This window comes from Mytilus galloprovincialis, chromosome 12 (assembly GCF_965363235.1).
Source record: "Mytilus galloprovincialis chromosome 12, xbMytGall1.hap1.1, whole genome shotgun sequence".
NCBI classification, from domain to species: domain Eukaryota; kingdom Metazoa; phylum Mollusca; class Bivalvia; order Mytilida; family Mytilidae; genus Mytilus; species Mytilus galloprovincialis.
The window spans coordinates 56,493,023-56,515,353 of record NC_134849.1 but is presented as its reverse complement, the minus strand read 5'-3'; the positions used below and the strand labels follow the sequence as shown (position 1 = coordinate 56,515,353).

The 22,331-nt window shown below is 33.3% G+C and overlaps 2 protein-coding genes across 2 annotated transcripts in view; both read left to right on the top strand.

Annotated features, from left to right (window-relative positions):
* The window catches only part of LOC143054313 (RING finger protein 32-like), a 66,106-nt gene that overhangs the window by 6,034 nt on the left and 37,741 nt on the right, over positions 1 to 22,331 (top strand). The window lies entirely within an intron of this gene.
* On the top strand, positions 12,070 to 15,741 carry LOC143055141 (uncharacterized). The gene is made up of 3 exons (XM_076228282.1): positions 12,070 to 12,219; positions 13,251 to 13,399; positions 14,302 to 15,741. Exons 2-3 carry the CDS (start codon positions 13,274 to 13,276, stop codon positions 15,739 to 15,741), a joined length of 1,566 nt encoding a protein of 521 aa, XP_076084397.1. The 5' UTR covers positions 12,070 to 12,219; positions 13,251 to 13,273.

The following is a 22,331-nucleotide window of genomic DNA, read 5'->3' as shown; positions in this document are numbered from 1 at the left end:
GTTTAAAACTTTTGTTTACAAGAAGTAATAGACTTTGTAGTTTTTTGTAAAAATGACATTGAAGATGAGATGCATTTTATTTTAAAATATTCTTCGTATCAAGGTCTTAGATCTTATTTCATAAAACCATATTAATGGAGAAAACTTTCTATGTAAAAATATATAAATATAACTAATGAGTTCTAATAATCTTCGAGAATTATGTAATTTGGGTAAATTTATATTTCGTGCACAAAAATTAAGATCTAACATGTTGTAATATGTTTCACACATTACCTTTTGCTATCTATGAAGACTTTGTGTAGTTTAAGTAAAAGATATACATTTATTCGTTTAGAGTATGTTTACTTATTTTTGTTTATACTTTTTTTGATCGAGTTCAGCCATTTTAATTATACTTTATAGTGTGTCTGTTTATGTTGTAATGTTACAATAACGTTTCGGGTAAGAGTGAAGTTTGGGACCAAAACAAAACATTTAAACCTGCTGCATTTATTTGCATCTGCCCCAAGTCAGGAACCTGCTGTTCAGTGGTTATCGGGCGTTGTTGTGATTCATAAGGGTTTTTCGTTTTTCATTTATTATATAGATAAAGGCAAACAGTAGTATACCGCTTTTCGAAATTCATAAATCGATTGAGTAAAAAAATAAATCCGGGTTACACACTATAAATTGAGAAACGCATCAAATATAAGAGGAAAACTACGACACAACAGAAACACAACATTTAAATGTAACACACACAGAAACGAACTATAATAAAACAATGTGGCCTGACAATTTAAGAAAAGAAAAAAAATGATGGGTTGAATTGTTATACGGCATGTCAAACCTCCCGCTTTAATGGCAACGTTGAATTAAACATTACACTGACAACATGACATGATTACAATACAAAGAAATTGAAGAAAATACAGGACAAAGAAACACACAAATGATAGCTAACAAAAGGTATCAGGCATAAAATTTAATACGCTAGACCTGCGTTTCCTGTACACAAGACCAACCAGTGACGCTCTGATGAAAAAGTTCGAAAGCCAAAACAAATACAAAGATGAAGAGCACTGAAGACCAAAAGTTCGATAAAGTTGTGACCAATACGGCTAAGGTTTTCTACCTGTGATAAGAACATCCTTGTTATTTGCAATAGTTCATACTTTTGCATTTTTGAAAACAGTAAATTTTATAAAATGACTATATAGTAGATACACATGATAAAACCGGAGTGGTGACTTTCTACAGAATAAAAACAGATACATTACATGAAAAAACTTAAACCAGCACATCAAATTAGCCAAAGGCAACAACGCAATTGTTGACGACACATTTGAATTTCTAAAAAGATTTCCCCAAAATAAGACAGAATTAGGATAGAATTCAAGATAAGATTTGTCAAACTAACATTTAGTATTCATGTTTTTAGGATTTCACAGCAGTACTTTTTGGTGTCCTATATACTTCATTGAAAAGCACTTTACGCCCATATGGACCAATGGCTTAAAACATTATACATAATATACAGTTTACATAAAACAATGAAAATAAACAATGGACACACTTTGAACTATAATTTGTCTTTTTTTTTTAAATCAATATATATATATATATATATAAGAGATTCAAATTATATCAAGGACTCCCTGCCCTCAGTCTTAGTGACTTTATAGCTTCCTGCTTTTAAATGTAAGTCCAGGTCCGATGTTGAAGGCCATACATTGATATTTTTTTTATATTTCTTTTTTATTCATAAACGCTACAAAAAAAAGTAACGAACCCTACCAAACATATATAACAAAAATACTCCAAGGCAAATTCAAACAACAAATCAACTGCCATTTATTTAACTAGGCATATTCTACATTAATTGGTCGTTAATGTTAGATTCAATTATATACTTATCTACAGTACAAAAAAATCTATCTTTGAAACACTCAGTATTGAAAGAGGGATGAAAGATACCAGAGTATCAGTCAAAATCAGAAATTTAAAATAAGCTGACAACGTCATGGCTAAAAATGAAAAGGACAAACAGACACACAATAGTACACATGACACTACCTAGAAAACTAAAAAAAGTAGGGATGATCTTTCCACACATGCTGATGATTTTACAACATAATCCGTGGACAATATTGTCAATAACCAGAGTTCAACGACGGCTAAAAAATCGTTTCAAAGTAGGAAAATTCAATACCGGTATTTCAGAATTTTGTAGTCTGACTTTGAAAATTCGTCATAACTTATACTCAGTAGAGAATCCCTTTAAATAAGGTCACAATATCACGTTATGGCCAAGTATACTACTGATCTGATACTCTGTTTAGTATGTTTTGAAAGGTAACATGTCCTTTAAAACAACACGTCATGTCCCAAGTTCGACAGATAAATTCCATAAATTTGTAGGACGGATTTGACAATGTATGAGCCACTCTATTAACCTTTATTATTATGTACTACAGTTGTAGCTAATAGTTTGCACATATAGAATAGAACTTTACAAAATCCATTTAACTTTATATACCCGACTTTGAGCGTTCCTGATGAAGGCAAATCCAGAAAGTGGGCTACTAGAGCGTTGGTTTTTTTTTTCAATCAAAGTAAATTCGAAACACTGGTTTTTTGCTGAATGTATAGTTGTCTCGAATACTGATAGTCAACAAGAAGTTCTACCAGGTTAGTTGTATGAAATATAATGAGAAAGTACGTATAAAATAGATAGTGATAAAATATCGTCGACGCATGTAGAATAGTAAGCTATCGTTTCCTTTTTATTAAGGTCATTCCTAGTACCTGAAATTGTAAGAGATATAACATTTGGATTGAGTTGCAAATTAATCAATTTTTACACATATTGTAATAAAACAAATGAGGTTAATTTGCTGAATTGAGGTGGTCGTTATATCTTTGATGAATTTGTATAGCAGTTTGGATAGAATTATTGAAAAACCGTCGTAGATTTAAAACGCCTTAATACCTAAAATTAAATCAACCTAGTACTGTATAACAATGAAACATTACATGATTTATGTCATGAGTCCGGAGATATTTTCTTTATTGATTAACCTTCACTAGGAAAGCTCCAAGCCGATCATGTATTAGAACCAAAACGGTTAAAGACATATATATAAATACGAGTCTAAATTGAAAACTACGTTCAAACCTATGATTGCGTTGGATAAAAACCGCAATTTTTATACGTGTGCATGTAAAACAAATTTCGTTGTAGAAGGGTCTAAATACAGTACAAACAACATTTTCCAAAAAAACAAAAAAGTGAAAAAGTATATTTAAACAAAGCGCATTTGACTAACAGGTCGAACAACTGATGTTCTTAAACCCTGCTGACTGCCATTGGCGATTGCCAAATAAAATTGATCACGAGATGAAACAAAATGGATCTTAATATAAATTTAATACTAAACAGAAAACGATTAACTTGTGACCAAGATGTCATGCCACAAACACAAGGTGTCAATATTTTTTCTGTACACCAGATCTAGATTTCGACAATATATGTCTCTTCAGTGATGTAAGGGATCGAAACGGTATTTGGAAGGCCATATAATTTACTCTTAACTTCAGATAGACTCTTGAATTTTAAGAGTCAATATAGGATGAACGGATCATATAAACCGGCGGGAAAATAGGATACAAGCCCAAACGAAAAAATATAAACGAGTCTAAATTGAAAACTACGTTCAAACCTATGATTGCGTTGGATAAAAACCGCAATTTTTATACGTGTGCATGTAAAACAAATTTCGTTGTAGAAGGGTCTAAATACAGCACAAACAACATTTCCCAAAAGACCAAAAAAGTGAAAAAGTATATTTAAACAAAGCGCATTTGACTAACAGGTCGAACAACTGATGTTCTTAAACCCTGCTGACTGCCATTGGCGATTGCCAAATAAAATTGATCACGAGATGTAACAAAATGGATCTATAATATAAATTAAATACTAAACACAAAAAAGATTAACTTGTGACCAAGATGTCATGCCACAAACACAAGGTGTCAATATTTTTTTGTGTACACCAGATCTAGATTTCGACAATATATGTCTCTTCAGTGATGTTAGGGATCGAAACGGTAATTTGGAAGGCCATGGAATTTACTCTCAATTTCAGATAGACTCTTGAATTTTAAGAGTCAATATAGGATGAACGGATCATATAAACCGGAGGGAAAATATGATACAGGCCCAAACGAAAAAATATAAACGAGTCTAAATTGAAAACTACGTTCAAACCTATAATTGCGTTGGATAAAAACCGCAATTTTTATACGTGTGCATGTAAAACAAATTTCGTTGTAGAAGGGTCTAAATACAGCACAAACAACATTTCCCAAAAGACCAAAAAAGTGAAAAAGTATATTTAAACAAAGCGCATTTGACTAACAGGTCGAACAACTGATGTTCTTAAACCCTGCTGACTGCCATTGGCGATTGCCAAATAAAATTGATCACGAAATGAAACAAAATGGTTCTTAATATAAATTAAATACTAAACAGAAAACGATTAACTTGTGACCAAGATGTCATGCCACAAACACAAGGTGTCAATTTTTTTTTGTGACCAAGATGTCATGCCACAAAAACAAGGTGTCAATATTTTTGTGTGTACACCATATCAAGATTTCGACAATATATGTCTCTTCAGTGATGTTAGGGATAGAAACGGTATTTGGAAGGCCATGTAATTTACTTTCAATTTCAGATAGACTTTTGAATTTTAAGAGTCAATATAGGATGAACGGATCATATAAACCGGAGGGAAAATATGATACAAGCCCAAACGAAAAAATATAAACGAGTCTAAATTGAAAACTACGTTCAAACCTATGATTGTGTTGGATAAAAACCGCAATTTTTATACGTGTGCATGTAAAACAAATTTCGTTGTAGAAGGGTCTAAATACAGCACAAACAACATTTTTCAAAAAGACCAAAAAAGTGAAAAAGTATATTTAAACAAAGCGCATTTGACTAACAGGTCGAACAACTGATGTTCTTAAACCCTGCTGACTGCCATTGGCGATTGCCAAATAAAATTGATCACGAGATGTAACAAAATGGATCTTAATATAAATTTAATACTAAACAGAAAACGATTAACTTGTGACCAAGATGCCATGCCACAAACACAAGGTGTCAATATTTTTTTGTGTACACCAGATCTAGATTTCGACAATATATGTCTCTTCAGTGATGTTAGGGATTGGAACGGTATTTGGAAGGCCATATAATTTACTTTCCATTTCAGATAGACTCTTGAATTTTAAGAGTCAATATAGGATGAACGGATCATATAAACCGGAGGGAAAATATGATACAAGCCCAAACGAAAAAATATAAACGATCCTAAATTGAAAACTAAATTCAAACCTATGATTGCGTTGGATAAGAACCGCAATTTTTATACGTGTGCATGTAAAACAAATTTCGTTGTAGAAGGGTCTAAATACAGCACAAACAACATTTTCCAAAAAGACCAAAAAAGTGAAAAAGTATATTTAAACAAAGCGCATTTGACTAACAGGTCGAACAACTGATGTTCTTAAACCCTGCTGACTGCCATTGGCGATTGCCAAATAAAATTGATCACGAGATGTAACAAAATGGATCTTAATATAGATTTAATACTAAACAGAAAACGATTAACTTGTGACCAAGATGTCATGCCACAAAAACAAGGTGTCAATTTTTTTTTTGTACACCAGATCTAGATTTCGACAATATATGTCTCTTCAGTGATGTTAGGGATCGAAACGGTATTTGGAAGGCCATACAATTTACTTTCAATTTCAGATAGACTTTTGAATTTGAATGTCAATATAGGATGAACGGATCATATAAACCGGAGGGAAAATATGATACAAGCCCAAACGAAAAAATATAAACGAGTCTAAATTGAAAACTACCTTCAAACCTATGATTGCGTTGGATAAGAACCGCAATTTTTATACGTGAGAAATTTGTCGATAAAAAATCACTGATTGCATCGCAATCTCCGTTTGTTTACAAAACAATTTACCTGTGAAATCAATTACACGGTACTGGGAGGTATTACAATTGATCAAGTTAATTAATATCTCGGGTAAGCGTCCTTCACAACAATATAAAATGTGGAAATTTTTGGAAGGATTGAAACCAGAAAATCAAAAGGAAGATCGAAATAAAGTAAACGAAAGTGACAAATGGAAACGCAAATACCAAAAATCATGGGGAAAAGATCGTGAATGGTTGCATTATATAGTAGATCGGAATTTAATGAACTGTACAATATGTGAAAAATTTGCAGTGACAGACCTAGATCGGAAAGGTATTTTCGTAACTGGATCGTCAAATTTCAGATTGGATTCTGTACTTGCTCATGAGCAATCAGAACAGCACAAAAAATCTACGGCAATAAAAGACTATTCCTTTGTCTACCTTATGTAAACGAAAGCATCAAAATAAAATTAAACATCTGTCATTTATATTAGTGTTTTCAAATTAATGTCATTTTTGCAGGACCAGTAGATTTGGAGCCGGACCAGTAGAGTTTTCAGTCCACTGGTCCGGCTGGCCAGTACACAAAAAAGCTTAAATTCGACCCCTGGTGGTACATTACATTTTAAATCCGAATTTAAAATTCAACATGTTCAGGTTACAGTAATGTAATCTACCTAACTCATAGTACACCATAGTATGAGTCGAGCTTTTTACTTTCATAATATTTATGCAATAACCAAGATGTATCCCTTCTATAACTGGTGCCTTATGAGCACCCCAAATTTCACAACCATAACAAAGTACACTGTTAAAAGAGGGACGAAAGATACCAAAGGGACAGTCAAACTCATAAATCTAAAACAAACTGACAACGCCATGGCTAAAAATGAAAAAGACAAACAGAAAAACAATAGTACACATGACACAACATAGAAAACTAAAGAATAAACAACACGAACCCCACCAAAAACTAGGGGTGATCTCAGGTGCTCCAGAAGGGTAAGCAGATCCTGCTCCACATGCGGCACCCGTCGTGTTGCTTATGTGATTACAAATCCGGTAAATAGTCTAATTCGGTAGGTCAAATTCATGAAAGGGAAGGGGATTGTAGTTACGACGTGAGGAACATATCCGATATCATTTGTGAAATGGTTATTCCATAACGGTCAACCAACTCGTGATGGCGTCCGTAAAATTTACGAAGGGATGATTTCAACTTCACCATTTGGAACTCTTGATTTAATAGCTTCCTTGTGAGCAGTAACCCTCTATCAAGAAAATCATGATAGGAAATGCAAGCACGGGAATATCGTTTCAATTGAGAGATATATACCCCGTATGCAGGTGCTGCTGGAATGTTGCTACTTAGAAATGGAAAGTTCACAATTGGAAAGCTGAAATCATCTCTTTTGTCGTAAAGTTTTGTCTTCAACCGACCCTCATTGTCAATTTCTAGATGTAAGTCAAGATATGAAGCTGACTTAACTGTATCTGTAGTATCCTTTATCTCCAATTCGATGGGATATATAAGTATCAAAAGGTGAAAGTAAAGTTACAAAATTCAAATATCTTAAACATTTCTCCTCAAGGCAAACACAGCTTTTCTACCCTGTTCTGAGAGTTTCTGCTGCAACAGATTATATTTACCATCAAAATTGAACAAAATACCAAGATAACTAAATTCATCTACAACTTCTATTTCCTTGGTAGTATAATACCATTTTCCACTGTCATGTATTTTTCCACCCAACAAATTCTTGAAAGAAAATAAGAAAATATCGTTGTGGTAAATAAATGTAGACAAACATTATTTCATTTCCAATTTAGTAAACTATTACAATATAAATATACAATATTAGGTCTGTGTCAGAAAAATTATACTTTTTTGTATGAGGCTGAGAAACTGAGAAGGGCGAGGTCCTACCGAGCCCTTCCCAAGTTCATCGCCTAATACAAAAAAGTTAATATTTTTATGATATTGACCTAATATTGTTTTTATACTGCAACTTAAATTAATACATCTAGATAACTTTTTAAATCGTAACACACATGACTATAGATGTCGATCTTAATGTATTGCAAAATGGACCCCTGATTGTGTAGAAAGTGTTATATGATGAAATTGACGTTATACAAAATAAAGCTGTGTTACTATATTTAAAGGAAATAAACACAACTAGCTGCAGTATACAATTATATAATCGATACTACTTTTTAAACGACCCCTCACATATAATACCTGTTATTGTCAATTGTTGGTGCAGAAATTTTTGAAAAGGTCTATTCAAACGACAAGTTATCAAATTGTTTACTGACTTAATATCTTTTTTTTTAAAGAATATTTAAAAAAAATAATCGCTATCAATAACAATACATGAACTCTTCATGCATAGAATTTGCCACAACGCATACTACTACAATTTAATTTGTGTCATTTAGATTTCCTGAAAATCAAAATCAAATACTCACCTTAGCAACACACAAACAATAATCTCAAATAACTAAAACAACTTACTAATACGTTAAAAACCTAAAATGGATAATAGTAGCTCGCACGTGTATATAGCGACGATCGGTAATTTAAGTGAAAATAAAAAAGAAAATTCACTACGATTGTCACTTGAAAATTTATTTACCAAATGGTTACGGATACAGATCACTACCAATGATATAAATATAAACAGTAGCCAAGGAAAGAAGGCGGCCATAATACATCTTCGATCCGGGGAAGCAGCTCAATGTGTACAACATAACTTAGCAACACGAGAAGGCAGACAAAAGCTAAGATACAACTTCCTTCAACTTGTCGATCCGTACGTTGATATTATCGTAGATGTTAAACGTGTTAAACAAGAAAGAAATGTACAACATGATACATGTTACTTTTATAGAGATAAAATTGGAAGTGAAAGTAGAAATAGAGAATTTAAAAGAGGTGGAGGAAACTACCCATATGATCACTTAAAAACTGATGTCGGTGTTTATGTGTGCGCCTTTCTAAACAGCGAGGAGGAGGGAACGTTGTTTATAGGTGTCAACGATGAAGGTAAATACACATCTGCATCATGTTCATATAGTCCTGTGTTTTCCGGAAAACGAACTTGGGACTTGGGACTTCACGCCATATTGATAATTTTTATTTTATTTAGTTTTCTCTTCTTTTTCCATTTATTACCTTAATATTTTTTTCTTATAAAAATGTATGTTTAAAATCAAGTCTTGATTATTTGAGTACTCTAAATAACAAAAAAAATCTTTTCCTGTGCACTTGATTAATAAATCAGATAATCTGTGGTCACACCTTACCGGATAGCACGAACAGACGCCTAACGGGTGAAAATAAAAGTTGTCCGTCGACAAAATTGTTATCCGTTGATGTACTGACCAAATAAAACGGAAGCGTAAGGAATGCATAACGGACACACACCAGACTAGAAACTAAAAACGTACCGGACAGAACGGAAGTCGAACGTTCATCCAACAGACGAGTTCCGCATAAAACGGACACCTACCTGAAGCTTACCGGATAAAACGGATGAACAAAGATATACGGAAAAATTAAAGGCAACAATAATGATACAAGTAAATCGCATAGATATTCAAAAAGTTTCTTTGTAGCTGGTTTTGGTTTGTTCTACCAAATGCCGCCAAAGGGTAGTGTCTGGTCTGAATAAGAGCTGCTTGGTGGTGAAGACGTGCCATTACTCTAAGATCGATTATGAATAATTATGAATTTATGACACTTAAGAAATCTGACATACCAATAATTGTCATTTCTGACGCAAAAGTTTCAATTGGCATTTATCCGTTTCAGATCCGTTTTATCCGTTATACGTCCGGTAGAAGTCCGTTTCTCGTTCGTTCAATATCGAACGTATGTATAACGGACAAGTTACGGATACAAATTGAAAACGAGTACCGTACACTTCGTCCGTTGGACGTCCATTCAAAGTTTGTAACATGCTCAAAATTTTCCAAAGGACAGAACGAACGTCGACGGATAAAACTTACGCTAAACGGACATGAAACGGATATGGACGGACGTCTAACGGATGAGAACGGATGTCTAACGGACATGAACGGATTGAAAAAAAGTTATCCGTTTGGCATCCGTTCGAGCTATCCGTTAAGGTGTGACCGACGCTATAGGGATCAAAATATGTTACCAACCTAAAGCAGAATTTTTGAACTGTTCCACTTACAGTATTTCGTATTTCAAAGGCCGACTAATGACATGGACAATATGTGTTACTCGGAAATGAATAATTCGACCCCTTGAATTCGTATGACTTTCAATTTAACCCCTTAGCTAGAGATTGATAACGCGCATTAATTGTCCGAGTAATGTTTTTTAAGGTGGTACCCAACACCTTCACTAAAATGAAATGGACTCGATCAGTTTTCATAAAATTTTGACAAAGAATTTACTTCAACCCTTTGACAAAGCATAAAAATTTCAAGAACTTTTAACCAACCATTTTATCAGAAAAAAATACACTGGTTATATAGCCTTTTGACAAACGCCTATTTTGATAATTGAGAAGCTTAATATTCCCTTAGGAAAACAACATGATTAAACCGTTTATCTGATTGTTTAGAGTTATTTCTCCCTGTAGTGTAATTAGGTACCACCTTAAATGAAAAGAATGTCAACACTGAAAGTGAAACACATCAATGGATTGACTGATTCGATCCACAACAAATCATTTGTTTACATGTAAAAACGGCGATTTACTTATCTCTTCAATCTATAAAATGCAATTAAACAGTCCTAGAAAATCTAATGGCACGATTTTGATAGCTTGTTGTATCTATATTTATGTTTATATCGCTTATATGGTCAACGGAGGTCGTCCAAAATTAACTTAATAGTTAATTAGATGGCGTCTAGACTAAAATAAACACGACACGAAGCTTCATATAATTGAGCCCATGCCCTGTAAATAGTTTATTTTAGACTTTTTAAGGTTTGGGTAAATGTTTTACATTGCATTAAATCGAATGTGAGAATATGAGTTAAGGTAGATCATAAGTAAATCTTTTTTGAGACAGAATTTTCTTATACTTAGCCAGAATGAAGATTTAAATATGCTCTTTTCAAAAATATAATAAAAAGTAGGGGTCACCGTGCTATTTTTCAAGCTATGAGTCGTTGAAAATTGCCTAAATTTGGTTAGATTGTTAATGGAAAAACACAATTGTGTGCATAAAAAATAATCTATGAGATAGAATTTTGAAATAAATTGTGAAAAGATAGGTTTTGTAATATGTTTTAAGAAAATAAAAATAAAAAATGGTGTCACCGAACTTGTTTTCTTGCTACAAGTAAAAAGAAAAAAATTCCCTATCTGTCCAGTATAATTTTTTTACTAAAAGAGTTATCTTCCCTTAAATGGCTCATTTGAAAAAAATGATTCAAAAAGCAAAATAAAATGATATTTGTTTAATTATTTTGAATTATACAATAAATTGCCAAGTTTTCTTTATATTATTAGACAGTCTAGCCATCAAATTGCAAATCTGTCTCCAAATTTGCAGATTTAGGCAAATAACTAGGCCGATTTTTTACTGTGATTGTTCAATCCAAGATGGCGGTATACCATGAATCTACCTTAAATCGGTGAACATAAATTTGGCAGCTAGTATACCTTTAATAAATAAAAGTAATACAACGATTAACTATGGATAGTGTTCCGTTGAGTTCACTTCCTGCAATATGTGTGGATCAAACTGCATTTAAATCTGTTTAAAACCTGGCTATAAAACCAGGGTGATTCCATCATTTCTAAATAAACAAAATGTCTGTACCAAGTCCATTAAATGACATTTGTTATCCATTCGTTTGATGTGTTTGTGCTTTTGATTTTGCCATTTGATTTGTTATGTCCGTTTTCCTCGGTAGTTCGGTATTATCTTTATTTTACTTTTTAAAACAGTAGTTTCATCATTAGACAACTTTAAAAAATCGTCGTCATAATACATTATGTCAATGAACATTGCATGTCTTAGATCCCCATAAAAAGACATGTTGACAGATCATGTACAGTTTATATAACTTTTTTTAGGTGTTGTGGAAGGCATTGAATGTGATTTTAGGAAGGAAGATAATATACGTAAAGATAGTATTGACACTGGTATAAAAGCAATCAAGCCAGAAATTTTTCCAGAGAACTACACAGTGAAATTTATCCCTGTGTGTGATGTAAACAATAAGCAAATAGGTGAGATGAAATTTTACCCTTTGGTTTAAACATACTTATTTATAGTAGATTGGGAAACACGTTATTGAAAATTATATTAATCCTTGTCCACGTTGCGGGTGCGAGTGCTGCACTTCCGATGGATTTTCATAGTTTCTCAAGACCATACTCGGAAATTGCGTCAAGGGGGAGCATGAAATGTTCACCACAGAACGAGAATCGACCCATGAAACTGTGTGTGCTCTGCGTTAACCACTACACGACGGTTCTCCATACCCTGTATTAATCTGAATCATTAGATAACACACACAAAAGTACGACTAAGTTAGTACATAAAGGGAATTCTACTGAACCTACAGGATGATGACGAACAAAATCATGATTGATTGAATGATCTCTGCCCAATATACTTAGCCTTACGAAATAATTAGTTTTCGCCAATCAGAGTAGTTTTGACGACTGTAAATCGGTTTCGCGGTTTCAAACGTCGATTCCAATGGAAAGCTTTAGAGTATTTGCACTACTCGACCATCAAGGAAGTATTACGTGAAAGTTAATAAAGAAAAAGACAACATAAGAACATCGCTGTTCATAGACCGATTAAGCGTAAACAAATCCAGGTGACAAACCAAAACAGAAACACATTGACTGTAAGAGGAAAACAACGGAATAACAGAACAGCTTTAAAAACAAACGCTAACGTTCATAAACACGTTCTATTTGAATACAACTCCCCTATATTCCTGATCACCTGGTACTGGACATTTAAGTGAACATGCATCATACCTTGGGCATTCGAAATTTAAGTGGCGGATTTAGAATTTCTACCCACCCATTATGAAAAAAGTAAATACTGTTATTGTATATTTTTAATGAATGTATGAACCGGTCATATTTTTAGCTAATGTTTACTTTGTTTCCTTAAACTTTATATGATAGTGGAAATGTGAATGACTATGTACTAGATTACTTTTGAGTTGTTAGCTTTTCTTTATGAAAACTCTTCAGCAATGTGTTTATTTTCATCAAAACTTTTTTCCATTTACTTTTAGGAAACTTGAAAGTTATAGAAATAATGGTGAAGAAAGCGGAGCAATTGACTGAACTTTATCAAGTTTTCAATGACGACGTATACATAAGGCGAGATGGAAGCAAACAGGGTCCTTTAAAAATCAATCAGATTCAGGAATGGCATAAGCAGGTTCGATCATACAAATAGTATAGATACCAAGTAGTTACTGTGGATTCATTTATTGTCGTGGGTATCATTTTTCGAAAATAGCTGAAATCTTGCGTATTCGTGTATATTTGATTTTGTGGTTTTGTCAATTTCTGTATACAAAGCCTATTAAAAATAAAGGTATGCTATTCGTTAAACATTTGAATTCGTAGTTCACCTGTACTAACTAAACACACGAATAATATTAATGAATTCACAGTATCAGAAAAAAATAAAAAACAAAGGGGAAAATCATATCAAACTGTCATATGCAGAATACAAAATATTTAAAATTGGTTAATAACTCAGTCACTTGACTATGACCTAGGGGCAAAAACCTCGACTTTGTCGTCGAACTGATATATACATATATAATAATAATAATACAACATTACGGAAAACACCCTCGTCTTAGTAGTATCTTCAAAGTTCTAATTTGTTTAAACAAGAAACTTAACAAATGCTGACGGAAACGGAAACGCAACACATGTCTCGCCTTCCGATTTTTCAAAGAACTCAACATGCTTTTCTGAAAACTAATGATTGAGAAACATGAGCAGATCCAGTTTTTTTTAACAGGAGGGTTCTAACCATATGTCACCATTTAAATACATGAATATCAACTCCCGGAACCCTCATCGCCTGGATCCGTAAAAACCTCTGCAAGTTTTGTTTATCCGACATTAATTTTCTTTATAAATTGTTCATGGTTGTGGGTGACCCGTTGTTTATTTGTTGCTTTTGATTTTTGGGTCAGAAGATTGCTGTTTTATTAGATATCTCCTGAAATAAGAATTCATTTCAAAATATATCCACAACAGCTTCTTTAAATCATGTACCTATATGTATATTTATATTTTCATAAAAGCTCACGTCTATTTCAGAAAAGCCAAAGGTTCAGTCAACAACGAATCAAATCTGCAAAAGTACGTGGTGAAAGAGAAACGGGTCAATACGAAGCAATACTGGGAGAAAAAGATCAGAGAATTAAAGAGAAAGAAGATAGGATTAAAGAAAAAGAAGATAGGATTGAAGAAAAAGAAAATAGAATCAAAGAGAAAGAACAAAGCATTAAAGAAAAAGAAGAAAGAATCAAGGAGAAAGAAGAAAGAATTAAAGAGAAAGAAGAAAAAATCCAATTATTAGAAAAACAAAATAATAAAATGGCAAGAGCAAAAAGTAGTTTGGGACATCGGATAGACGATTCAGAGAAGCAAATGAAAGAAGAGAGGAAAATTTTAGAACAACAAATGCAAGAGAAAGAACAAATCATTAAAGAAAAAGAAGAAAGAATCAAAGAGAAAGAAGAAAGAATCCAATTATTAGAAAAACAAAATAATGAAATGGCAAGAGCAAAAAGTAGTTTGGGACATCGGATAGACAATTCAGAGAAGCAAATGAAAGAAGAGAAGAAAGTTTTAGAACAACAAATGCAAGAGAAAGAACAAATCATTAAAGAAAAAGAAGAAAGAATCAAAGAAAAAGAAGAAAGAATCAAAGAAAAAGAAGAAAGAATCAAAGAAAAAGAAGAAAGAATTACAGACAAAGAAGAAAAAATCCAATTATTAGAAAAACAAAATAATAAAATGGCAAGAGCAAAAAGTAGTATGGGACATCGGATAGACAATTCAGAGAAGCAAATGAAAGAAGGGAAGAAAATTTTAGAACAACAAATGCAAGAGAAAGAACAAATCATTAAAGAAAAAGAAGAAAGAATCAAAGAGGAAGAAGAAATAATTCAAGAGAAAGAAGAAAGAATCCAATTATTAGTAAAACAAAATAATGAAATGGCAAGAGCAAATAGTAATTTGGGACATCGGATAGACGATTCAGAAAAGCAAATGGAAGAAGAGACGAAAATTTTAGAACAACAAATGCTAGAAGAACAGAATACTTTAAAACAAAAAATAGAAGAGAAGAAAATATTGGAGCATCAGGTCGAAGACACGCAACTTAAAATAAAACAACTTGAAGAAGATATCGATACCGTAAAGGAGGAAAAATCAAGTTTACACCAAAAAAATGACGATATGATATTGGAAAACAAAAGAATGAAAGAAATAATAAAAAATGTTGAAGATATAGAAAAAAACCTAAAAGACAAAATTCTTGCAGAAGAAAACAAAAGAAAAACAATAGAAAAGGAGGCTGCTAAGCTTGAGGCAAAGATTTTACAAATGGAACAAGAAAATAAAATACTAGAAGAACAAAACAGTAAAGTAAAGGAAGAGAGCAACACAGTTGAAAATAAACCTGATCTCATACCGACTGAACCTGTGAAAAAGAAAAATGAAAAGAGCTCAAAAACTTGTGTAATCTCTTAATTATAATAATGTACATAAAACAAATGTATCAAAAGGTACACGAAAGATGTTCCAAGAAGTTCATCATTTGGACAAAGTGTCAGCGTTTTCAGTTGTGTAAAGACGTAGGATAATCGGAGTGTCAGTTGGCCAACACTCACAGAAACACAAGTAAAAAAATAATATTTTACTAAAACAAAAATAAACAAAATCAAACAAAACTAAACATAATTATAACATGCAAATGAATACAAATAAACAAAGTAAACAACTGAAATGTTAGTAAGTATAAATTGAAACTAATCAGAAAAATGTCTCATCACATCTGCGATCATTCATTCTGTTTGCGGTCAAGATCTAGGACGTCGCTTGGAACGAACAACAAATACTTTCAGATTGAATTATTCTAAACTTTTACTTTATTAAACTTTTCACTATTTAGTATTGACTTGTGTACACTTGTAACATCAATAAGATGTATGGTTCACTATATATTCACTTATAAAATATATTTCACTAATTGCATAGCTTCTATATTGATATGCCACTTCCGGTAAATGAAACACGGACTTCCGGTAAACTAACACCAACTTCCGGTGAATATACCACAGCTTCTATTAACGCAAATACGTAATTTCTGCCACATAATATTTATATATTGGCCGTTGTATGATACGTTAAACTAAACCTCACAACTGGTATTTGGGAAGATCTGTGTCAGTAAATAGGACGTACGTTGTCTGACCATTTAAACGTTGCCACTCCAAAACTGAGCATAAAAACTGCATGGACCAACCCCTGAAACAAATAATTGAACCCCAAATAAATTTATAATCAAATGAAAACAAGATTTCAAACCATAAATCGACCGCCACGTGAATGAAAAGTCTCAGGGTCTGTTTGATATGTCAAAATGACAACTAAATGATAACACCTTCAAAAATATAAATAAATGTTCTTACCTGAGCAAATTCATTATATTGTCCTGTGAATCTCTATGTCCTGAATTGACAATTCTGAGGTATCACCAAATATAAGTGAACTGCAGCAGACAGAACGTCTGTTCACATCAAAATCTAGGTGTGCTCTGCCAAACCACTTTACCTGTATGAAAAACCATGTGCTACTTGTCACATGTTTTTTACCTGGCGCGTAAATCACTGAGTGGGATGCCAATCAGGGTGCAATTTATACATACCTTTATAAACCATGAAAATAAGATAGTGAGCGCCTTTCATGAATTACAATTTATGAACAATAAGTAAATAATTAATAAAAGATAAAAATCACATAATGAAGTTCGTCACATAAGTCCCCCTTTCAAAAGACTAAACTATGATTTAGTCCAGCCAACACCAACGAACTTCAAAACAAAAATAATCTGAAATCAATACCTCAATATATACATAGATACCAAATATACACATCAGATGCCAATAACTGCTCAGGGGTCAATCTTCGTCACACCTAGAAAGTGGATCTGCTGCTATATTCTGCTTCCCTGGAATATGTGTAATCGTGTACCTAAACTCCTGTAAAAATAAACTCTAGCGAAGTAAACGCTGGTTGCTGGTTTTCATCCTATAAAGCCACTGCAAAGGTGCATGGTCACTGAAAATAGTAAATTCACTACCTTCTAAATATACCCTCAATGTTTTTACCGCCCATACAATAGCATAACATTCCTTTGTGATGACTGCATAGTTACATTCTGCACAACTCAGCTTCTTACTGATAAAAATAACTGGATGTCTGCCATCTTCAAATTCCTGCTCCAAAACAGCACTGAGACCAAACTGTGAAGCATCTGTCTGTAAAATAAATAATAAAATAAATATAATGATAATCCACGCAAAATTGAATACTGGAACCTTCTTCTTTACTAGAACCACTGGTGCTGCGTAAGGACTGGTTGAAGGTTCAATAATACCAGGCTTTAACATCTCAACTTCTACCTTGACTTGGTTTCTAACTGCATACGGCAAAGGGTGTGGTTCCTTGAAAACAGGTTCATCTGTCTTGTGAAATGGTTCGTCCATAGGAGGTATACTGACAAGTGGAGCTCTATAAATTCTACCCTTCTGAACCCCTCTTAGACACTCTGGACATGATCTACAATACTGAGCAATATCAACAAATATTCTAGGCCAATAGAAATGCTGCATAATTCTATACCTGGTCTTAGTAATACCCAAATGACCTGCTAAAGAAATATCATGACCTAAGGTCAAAACTGTGTTTCGAAACTTCTGAGGGACAACAGTTTGACTAATTGTTTCCCTTGACTGTGTCCTAAATATCCTGTAAAGTATATCAGATCTTATTGTAAAATAAGACTGTTCGTCCGAGTCATCTGTAATATAAGATCTAATACTATCTAAAGTATGATCAGACTTCTGTGCATCAATCAGCTCCTGTCTAGTACAAATCTGAAAATTAGAGTCAGATTTAGTAATTTGAAAAGGCTCTGTTAAAGGTAAATCATCACTATACTTCTGTGTTCTTCTCAATTCTTATCTCCTTGTCCGACTGTTTAATCTTCTGTGGTCTAGTCTGCACTGCTTGACATGGCTCTGAGGATGGATCTAAAACTGGATCTAAAACTGAAAAATCTACAGAATCATCACTAACTACAACAGTGTCCTTAACACTAGTAGGTATATAAGTGTTAACATAGTTCCCTATGATGAGCTCTGCGAAAGGAGTATCCAAAACTGGAGCTAAAACAGTACCTGAAACAAAAGGAGTTAATATCAATCCAAACTTCCTTGCATACACGTGTCGAGCCATCTGCAAGACAAATATCTCTACTTTTACCTGTACACTTATCTGAGTCAACATTTTTTGGTTTACAAAAACAGTTGAACATCCTGTGTCCCTTAACACTGAAACTGGTTTACTGTTTACCTTACATTCAACTATATCTAATCCTGGTACTTTGTTTGTCTTCACCTCGTCACATGACACCCCTGGTAACCGAGTTGTCATGCCACCTGCGTATTCGTCAACTGTACTACATGGTTCTGTTTGTCCTGGCTTAACAAAACATAATCCTATTTTACCTTGTTGTCTATTCCTTAAAATACAATCTGAAGCAATATGTCCTTTGCGGTTACACACAAAGCATGTCCTGGTTTCACGTTTGTACTGACCTTGATTGCTTTCATTCGATTTACTATGTTGTTTCTTCTGATAATCACTGCTAGACTGTGCTTTATCATTACCCTTACCTACATCTTTGTGTGCTGTTTGATAAGCTTCGGCTAGTTCTACTAAAGACCTAAGATCCGGTGGTGTATGCTCCTGAATCCACAACCTTAAATCCTTATCACTACTTACTGTCAACTGATCCCTGACCATCAAATCAGAGCTTATCAAAACTACCATCAATGTCTTCTCTGGCATACCAGTGCCTTAAAAAACCCTCTATTCGAACAGAAAATTTCTTGAAAGACTCCCCAGCAAACTGAGCCGAATTCCTGAACTTACCCCGATATGCCTCAGAAGTTAACTCATACCGAACCAAAATAGCTGTCTTAATCTTGTCGTATAACCTTCTATCCTCATCATTCAACCTGGAATATGCCTCAAGAGCTTTACCACAAAGAAGGGGAATAAGTCGTAGTGGCCATTCACTCTTTAGAATTTCATGAAGTGTAACAAGTTTTTCAAAAGCTTTCAAAAATACATCTGGATCTTGACCTTCAGAAAAGTTAGGTAACTTAGTCTTAATAGACTCTGACGTTTTAAAACGACCTTTACTTCCTGTTGCCAACTCTTTCTCTCTCTCAACTCCAAGTCTCTCAGTCTATAACTATTGTCCATCTCTGCTTTTCTCATATCTCGTGCAGCTGCTCTCTCATCTCTTTCTGCAGCTTGCATCTCTCTATACAAATTTAAACAAGTAGATGCTGTTTCACCTTTATCAATCAAGTCTGCCATCCACTGTGGCAACTTTTCTGTTGTACACAATCTAATCTGATAATGATACAAAAAATATACAAATATTTCAGAGTAAGGTTACCAGAAATAAAATCTCAAAAATAAATCAACAGTGTCTGGTTATACCTTCATAACAAATGAACTCTATGAATGTTGGACCTGTGACAATCCCACCGCTGCCACCATTGTAAAGACGTAGGATAATCGGATTGTCAGTTGGCCAACACTCACAGAAACACAAGTAAAAAAATAATATTTTACTAAAACAAAAATAAACAAAATCAAACAAAACTAAACATAATTATAACATGCAAATGAATACAAATAAACAAAGTAAACAACTGAAATGTTAGTAAGTATAAATTGAAACTAATCAGAAAAATGTCTAATCACATCTGCGATCATTCATTCTGTTTGCGGTCAAGATCTAGGACGTCGCTTGGAACGAACAACAAATACTTTCAGATTGAATTATTCTAAACTTTTACTTTATTAAACTTTTCACTATTTAATATTGACTTGTGTACACTTGTAACATCAATAAGATGTATGGCTCACTATATATTCACTTATAAAATATATTTCACTAATTGCATAGCTTCTATATTGATACACGGACTTCCGGTGAATATACTGTCACGGAATATAAGTTCCTTCATAATATAAGTTCCAAAAGGAATAAATATTCTGGAATATTATTTCCACAGGAATATATATTACAGTATATGTTCCTAATGGAATAAATAGTATACAATATTTGTTCCAACCGGAATAGGTATTATGACATTGTTTATAATAAAGTTTCTAGTGGAACTTCTGTTAGGCAGAATAAATATACGTCGACAATACCACAGCTTCTATAAACGCAAATACGTAATTTCTGCCACATAACATTTATATATTGGCCGTTGTATGATACGTTAAACTAAACCTCACAACTGGTATTTGGGAAGATCTGTGTCAGTAAATAGGACGTACGTTGTCTGACCATTTAAACGTTGCCACTCCAAAACTGAGCATAAAAACTGCATGGACCAACCCCTGAAACAAATAATTGAACCCCAAATAAATTTATAATCAAATGAAAACAAGATTTCAAACCATAAATCGACCGCCACGTGAATGAAAAGTCTCCGGGTCTGTTTGATATGTCAAAATGACAACTAAATGATAACACCTTCAAAAATATAAATAAATGTTCTTACCTGAGCAAATTCATTATATTGTCCTGTGAATCTCCATGTCCTGAATTGACAATTCTGAGGTATCACCAAATATAAGTGAACTGCAGCAGACAGAACGTCTGTTCACATCAAAATCTAGGTGTGCTCTGCCAAACCACTTTACCTGTATGAAAAACCATGTGCTACTTGTCACATGATTTTTACCTGGCGCGTAAATCACTGAGTAGGATGCCATTCAGGGTGCAATTTATACATACCTTTATAAACCATGAAAATAAGATAGTGAGCGCCTTTCATGAATTACAATTTATGAACAATAAGCAAATAATTAATAAAAGATAAAAATCACATAATGAAGTTCGTCACAAGTTGGTTGAGGCAGAAATAAGGTGAAATTAAATCTGTAATAATAGGACCTAAATATCGTCCCCCGTCAATTATTAATTGGAATGAGTGTCGTAATATCATCCACGACTCACTCCATACTTAATATATGAAATGGATAAAACGGGAAAAAGCTGACAAAAAATCTTTGGACTCTTTTTTTAATTCAGTAATGAAGATAGTTGATATACGTATTCAACATTTTAAAGAACATTTTACTATTAACAATAACCACAAAAAAACTATTTCTCGTATCAAACATAAACTAAAAGAACTAGCCAATAAATTTGTTTTTGTCCCGGCCGATAAAGCTGCTAATAATATTATTATTGTTTGACGTAAATTTTACATTGAGGTTCTGAAAAAAGAAATCACCAATTCACCAACATTCCAACTGAATCCATTTTCAGAAAACGACATCTGTAACAAACATAAACTTTTAGCTACCGCTTTACAAGCAGAGCCAAATACAATGAAAGTCCCAACTATGTACTGGCTTCCGAAGCTACACAAAACACCTTACAAATATAGATTTATTTCGTCTTCAAGCCATTGTTCCACTACTAAATTGTCAATTCTTCTTACCAGCACACTTGGTACAATTAAAAACCTGATAATAAATTGTTCAAATAAGGCCTTCGAAAATAGTGGAATTAATTACTTTTGGAGTGTCAAGAACTCGTTGGAAGTACTTGATAAATTGCATGCTTATATTGGTGATTTTAAATCTGTTCAAAGTTTTGATTTTTCTACCCTGTATACCACATTGCCTCACATTCTCATTAAGAAAAAAATCACACACCTAATTAAATGGGCATTTAAAAAGTCAGAATGTGAATATATATGTTCAAACTCTTTTAGGTCATTTTTTAGTAGCAATAAACAAAAAAAATATGTCAATTGGACATGCTTTGATACTATATATGCCCTTGAATTTTTACTAGATAACATTTTTGTTCGCTTTGGGGATTCCGTATATCGTCAGATTATCGGAATTCCAATGGGGACTAACTGTGCAGTACTTATTGCGGACCTGTTTTTGTATTGCTATGAGTTACAATTTATGACAAAAATAAGCAAAGACCCATCGAAACAACATCT